Source organism: Triticum urartu, chromosome 7 (genome assembly GCF_003073215.2).
Source record: "Triticum urartu cultivar G1812 chromosome 7, Tu2.1, whole genome shotgun sequence".
In the NCBI taxonomy this organism is placed as follows: domain Eukaryota; kingdom Viridiplantae; phylum Streptophyta; class Magnoliopsida; order Poales; family Poaceae; genus Triticum; species Triticum urartu.
The window spans coordinates 695,827,011-695,833,010 of NC_053028.1; the positions used below are offsets into that span (position 1 = coordinate 695,827,011).

At 49.2% G+C, this 6,000-nt stretch overlaps 1 protein-coding gene across 1 annotated transcript; it reads right to left on the bottom strand.

Annotated features, from left to right (window-relative positions):
* Window positions 1-2,681: 2,681 nt before the first annotated feature.
* Window positions 2,682-5,019, bottom strand: LOC125521959 (aspartyl protease family protein 1-like). Its single transcript, XM_048687025.1, has 4 exons — window positions 3,867-5,019; window positions 3,359-3,747; window positions 3,196-3,267; window positions 2,682-3,094 (listed from the first exon to the last, which is right to left on the bottom strand). Exons 1-4 carry the CDS (start codon window positions 4,793-4,795, stop codon window positions 2,877-2,879), a joined length of 1,608 nt encoding a protein of 535 aa, XP_048542982.1. The 5' UTR covers window positions 4,796-5,019; the 3' UTR covers window positions 2,682-2,876.
* Window positions 5,020-6,000: the final 981 nt, after the last annotated feature.

Genomic DNA, 6,000 nt, shown 5'->3' on the forward strand with positions numbered 1-6,000 from the left:
TGCGGGGCGGTACATGACAGTGGGCCAGCCTGCTAATTTACACTAGTCCAATCAATACAACTGACCTTTCTTTATTTATACGCCGACAACAAAAAAAATTGTGCGAAGGCTTTTCGGCTGTTGCAACTCACGAGAGCTCCAGTAATGCTAGAGCTACAGGCCTTTTTTACATGGTTCGTCGTATGGAGTGATGTGGAGCAAATATATTGCCTTAGGATTAGCGGGAGGGGCCCACCCCCTGAAAATCAGGGGCGGGCGAGCGAATTAGCGAGAGGGAGTCTGTAACAGACGCGTAAAACCCCCGTATGTGTAGGATTATTGCGAGAGCCCCTGTCTGACGCTCGCTAGCGTCAAGTAAAGGAGCTTTCGCTGAAGGTAGATACAGATGGGCCGGCCCATTTAGAGGTCAGGAGACCGAGTGCGTAAAAAATTCACCAAAAATACAACGCGCCAACGAGAGAGATCAAACCGGTGACATCCCGCCAAGTAATTCTACAACCCAGCAAGTCAATCTGATAAGATGTACTGGTTCACAAGCAGCAGGAGAATTTAAAGTACCGGACAACTTTCAAATTTTTTTTGAATAATTCTCGTAAATTGAGAACAAAATATATAAAATTCTGAATAAAAACGCCAAAACTTTTTGAAACCGTGAACAATTTTTTAAATTCGAACAAACTTTTCAAAAGTGAACAATTATTGAAAAGTTGAACAAAAAATTCGAAATTCCAAAAAAGATGAACAATTTTTTAAAATATACATTGAACATTTTTGTATTATCCACTGGAAAATTTGAAATACATAGTGAGCATTTTTGTGATATATGCCAAACAAATTTAAAATATATATTTAACATTTATGTAATGTAGGCTGAACAAATTTTGAATTGTGAACAAAATTTAAAAACCATGATTTTTTTATGAAATCATGAAGAAAATACAGAATTTGATTTTTTTTTGAAAAAGGGATAAATTAATACCAAAAGGATAAAATAAAAGGCGAAGGAAATAAAGGGGGGGTAGAAGTACGGTGCGATGTTAGTCTTTTTTTAGCCATTTCTATTATTGTTTTATAATATTTCTATTTCCCTATTGGTTTTTCCTTTTTTACTACTTCTAAGGCTCATATTTGAATATTTTGCAGGTTGTGCAACAGCTGCACATGTAATGTTTTTCCCTTTTTTACTACTTCTAAGGCTCATATTTGAATGTTTTGCAGGTTGTGCAACAGGTGCACATGTAAAGTCTAAAATAAAAAATAAACTAGTTGCCTGAATAAAGCATAAAATGGTTGTATACAAACCTTTTTTTACCGTTTCTTTTATTGGTCTTTATTAAAAAAATCCTGATATTTTTACCCTTTTTTACTACTTCTAAGGCTCATATTCGAATGTTTTCCAGGTTGTGCAACAGGTGCACATGTAAAGTCTAAAATAAAAACTAAAAATAAACTAGTTGCTTGGAAAATAAACCATAAAATGGTTAGGGAAAATAAACCATAAGATGGCTGTATACAAACCTATCTTTTTGCCTGGATGGCTGGATGCATGTAATCCGGGCATGGATTATGCAGAAACTCTCTCGGCCCGTTGATAGAGCATCCAAGGCTAACTCTAATGTGCAACCGCAAATGGATGTCCTTTTTGTCGGGATTCTGTCTATTTAGGTTGGGCATAGAGGCGGCATCCGTCCTCTTTTGTGGTTGCATTGCCAGTGGGCCCAACACGACCAGCGCATTTGGTCCGTCGGATGGCCGGCGTGCAAATGTAGACATTCGTTTAACTAAAAAGAAACATATCATATAGTTTTACCACCAAATAAATCACATAGTACCATAATAATAAATAGTTTCACAACCAAATAAAAATCACAAAGTTTACAATCAAATTTAAAATGTCACGAATACATCGAAAGAAAATGAACCAATACATCTACTGGTTGCCAAGGTGAGTCTACATGTGCTCAACCAAGTAATCTTGAAGTTGCATATCTGTTTGCCAATCACGCATTTCATGATGAAATTTGATGAATTGTTCAAATATTATCGGTTCTTGGTGCTCAGGCCCAACAATTTCACCCTGTAGTTGGAACCCTTGGTCATAGATGATGTCATCACGCTCATCCTCCACGATCATGTTATGCATGATCACACAAACAGTCATCACCTCCAAAAGCTTGTCGGTGCTCCATGTCAATCCAGGGTGTCGAACTATGGCCTATCGAGATTGAAGCACACCAAAAACACGCTCCAGAAGAAAAAATCCAAAAAAAAATGTCTGATAGCGAGCTCAAATGCACCTGTATGAACGGTAAAATCCAAAAAGAAAAATCTGATCTCTTTGTGATAAACATTGATGACTGTTTTACCAGCGTACAATTTTTTTCTGATGGAATGACATTCGTTGAGAACAGGAAAAACATGATCATTTTGGAGCATCAATTTTTCTCCACAGACCTCCACAAATGTCATTCCATCACGAAATTTTGCATGCAGATGAAGCACTCATCAATGCTTGTGTTGCCAAAAAATCAGTTTTTATTTAAATTTATTTTACTTTTTTTTGGATTTTACTGCTCACCCGTTTGCATGTGAGCTCGGGACCTGCAGAAGAACACTGTCGAGATTCCTAGATGTCCCCTCAAAAAGAAAAAGGAAAGAGTGACATTTGTACACAGAAGGAGTGCATCTGTATGTTTTTATTCGCATCTGCATGTGACACGCCGCATGTACACATGGGCTTCCTCACTACAAACCAATCAGCAAAACCGAACCTATAAATGATCGACCTAGCTAGTATATGAATCTGTATCAAAATTCTGAATTCGACTACTAATTTGTATGTATGTATGTACACCACTTCTCCCGCGCCGATCATGTCAGACCACGGCCGCGGCGTAAGCCAGCAGGGGAAGCAGCAGCGCCAGGGAGAAGGAGAGGCGGCTGCCGCCTGAGCCGGCCTGCCTCGGCGTCACCGGCACCGCGCCGGGGTACGGCGTCGTCTCGCTCTGCCGCGGCTTGATACGGGTCGTCGGCGACGGCCCCGGAGCCGCGCCGGGGCTCCCGCCGTGGCCCTCCTTCTCCACGTCCTTGTAACCTGCAGTTAATTTAGTTGGGACAATCAACCAATGATCCATATACAGCACAATTCATTCATCAGGTATACATACAATTCATGGAGAATGATTGTGAGCTTACAGTCGAACTCGTGCCAGCCGAGGACGGACCTCTCCCGGTCGAACACCACCTTGAGGCCGGTCATGAAGTTCTCTGCATGTTTTATCGGTGATGAAGTAATCAGCAATCAGCAACGGAACGATGAAGGAATTAACCGAAGAGAACAAGTGTGCAGTGCGCGTACGGCCGATGATGTCGATGGTGATGTCGTTCTTGAGCACGGCGAGGCAGTATCCGACGGCGACCATCTGGCCGTCGCTGGTCTCGCCGGCGATGAGCACGAAGGGGCGGGTGACCGGGAACACGGCCCCGCCCCTGGTGGTCAGGCTCACCTCCGGCACGAACAGCTCCGTCTGCCCGCGGGCCAGCTGGTAGCAGTACTCGAACGGGATGGAGGCGCTGAGGTTGGCCCTCTTCTCGCGCACCTGGGAGTCGAAGCTGGTGGCCAGCTCCGTGTACGCCGGGTCGTTGAGGTACGTGAAGGACGTGCCGGAGTCGACGACGGCGGCGAACTCCGCCGCCAGCTCCTTCCCCTCCACGGTCATCGCCGCCACGCTGATGTTGTACGTCGGGCTGCACGGACAAGAAAAGTCGCCGATCAATCAACCCTTTTGACTTTTCGGCCTGCACTGACATGTGGGACCCACGTGTCGGTGTCCTGCTAGTGATAGAGCGCCTAATTAACTACTTACTGCGTGTTCCGGACGGTGAAGGGCGTCTCGGCCTGGCCGCGGCGGCCGGCGTCGCCGAAGTTGATGCGGCCGAGGCCGTCGGGGCTGAAGCACATGGAGAAGCTGTCGGAGGCGACGAGGCCGGCGGCGGCCAGCACGCTGGGCACGGACACCTTGTCCATGCCGAGCCCCAGCAGGCCGTCCACGGCGGCGCCGTCCAGGAACGCGCCCGTCTGCACCTGCCCGCACCCGAGCACCACGGGCGCCTTCACCGCCGTCGAAGACGCGCCCCCGGCCTCCTCCCGGCTGAGGTGGAGCACGTCCTCCACCAGCACCCCGGAGGAGGAGGTGTTGGCGGAGACGTACCTCACGGTGTACGGGCAGCTGGTGCTGTTGTTGGCGGCGCACGCGTTGGGCCGCTCGCAGAGCGCGTGCTCGCAGGTCACGGCCTTGCTCGTCGACGACTTGCCCGGGCTGTACGGGCGGAGCTCCGGCCCGCCGCGCAGCTCCGAGGCGTTGGCGATGGGCGCGCACTGCTTGCAGTCGCAGGGCACCCAGAAGAGGTCGCTGCCGGTGTCCAGCGCAACCAGGAACGTCGCGTTGGGCGTGCCCACGGCCACCTCCGCGTAGTGCAGCGACCCCTCTAGCCGGAACGTGAGGTTGCCGCTGGCGAAGTTGAGCAGCCCCTTCGCGTCGCCCTCGGCCAGCCCGCGGCGGGCGAGGTGCGCGCGGTCGTGGCGGGACAGCGCAGCGTAGTACTCCGGCGTGCCCTCGGCCTCGGCCCACCACGCGTGGCCGCGCGCCTCCGCCCACCGCCTCACCACGGGCGAGGACCGGTGGTGCAGGTCGAACCCGATCCCGGAAGACGCCTCGCCGGCAGCAGCGAGCTCCGCGACCACGGCCACGGCCATGGCGACGGTGACGAGCGACAGACAGGTGGAGCGAGCCATGGTGAGCAGAGTAGGCGTGCGGGGACGGCAATAGGACGGAGCACGGTTGGTGCACGGGGCTTAAGAGGAAGAGGGGACGCGCATGGCGGCGAGAAAGTCAAAGTCTTGTGTGGTTTACCCCGGCGCGACGTCAACGCGGATGGCCGGAGCGGGCAGGGGAGCGGCGACGCGGCTGGACCGGCCGACGTGGCCGAGTCCGGGAACTCCTCAAGTGTTCGACAGTGCCGGCCTGCTTCTTTTTCCATGAGAAGACTTGACTTTTGTTCCTTTGTGGCTCGGGGAGTTGGTTGGGGATGGCCCACATCACCGCGTGATGTCCCTCCATTGTTGTCCGGTTCAGAGCTGTATGTGATTGGAAGAGATCACTGAACCTTCCCGGTGCTCTGCTGGGCATACAAATTTAGGGCCTGTTTGGTTCCAAATAAGTCACCAATTTATAAGTCGAAAAATGAAAAAAATGACTTATTTTGCCAAACAGATTCGACTTATAAGTCATCCCAACTTATAAGTCATAAGTTGCTCCACCCAACTTAAAACTTATAAGTCATCCCTTTTTGCATGGGTCCCACCACCTGCATGATGTTGATTGGTGTGGAAAGGTGTGTCAGGTGACTTATAAGTCAGGTGACAACCAAACAGGCGTAACTTATAAATCACTAATTTTAAGTCACCTGACTTATAAGTCGGGTGACTTATTGAAACCAAACAGACCCTTAAAGAAAAACGTAGGAGGGCCATTTCTTTGTTCTGCACAAGAGGCAATGTAAATTTGTTGTGAGCTCGTCGTGGAACGCAGCTGCACACGTACGTACTACGAGTATGCACTAATGGGCAGAGCGAAATCTAGCCATGGGAGAGGATAGATAGCAGATAGAAAGATGAATCGTGTACGAATGTCAACAGGTTGCACGGACAGAGGATATGTAGGTACGGTGCATCCTGGTTCCAGCCAAAAAGAAATGATTTGATCGAATCTAGACAGACGAGTTGACCTTGGAAAACAACGAGGCCCGATCTACTAGGTAGCAAGCCAACAAAATAGTGCAGTGTCTAGAGTATATGTAACTATGCGCATAGAGTATACAGCTGCTTGTTGAATGGCTCCTTGATCGGCCAAGTCTCCTGGTCGATGCAGTGCGAGCAGGACAATGGACATTCACCGGCCAAGCACCTGATTTACTCCGGCCTAGTAGGTGCTAGAGAGT

What these genes read in the sequence shown, in the direction of transcription:
- LOC125521959 (XM_048687025.1), bottom strand. Translation starts at nt 4,795, where the DNA reads ATGGCTCGCTCCACCTGTCTGTCGCTCGTCACCGTCGCCATGGCCGTG. An exon ending in TTCACCGTCCGGAACACGCA is followed by an intron (nt 3,748 to 3,866) that starts GTAAGTAGTTAA and finishes TTGTCCGTGCAG; the next exon opens with CCCGACGTACAACATCAGCG. An exon ending in CACCATCGACATCATCGGCC is followed by an intron (nt 3,268 to 3,358) that starts GTACGCGCACTG and finishes TAAAACATGCAG; the next exon opens with AGAACTTCATGACCGGCCTC.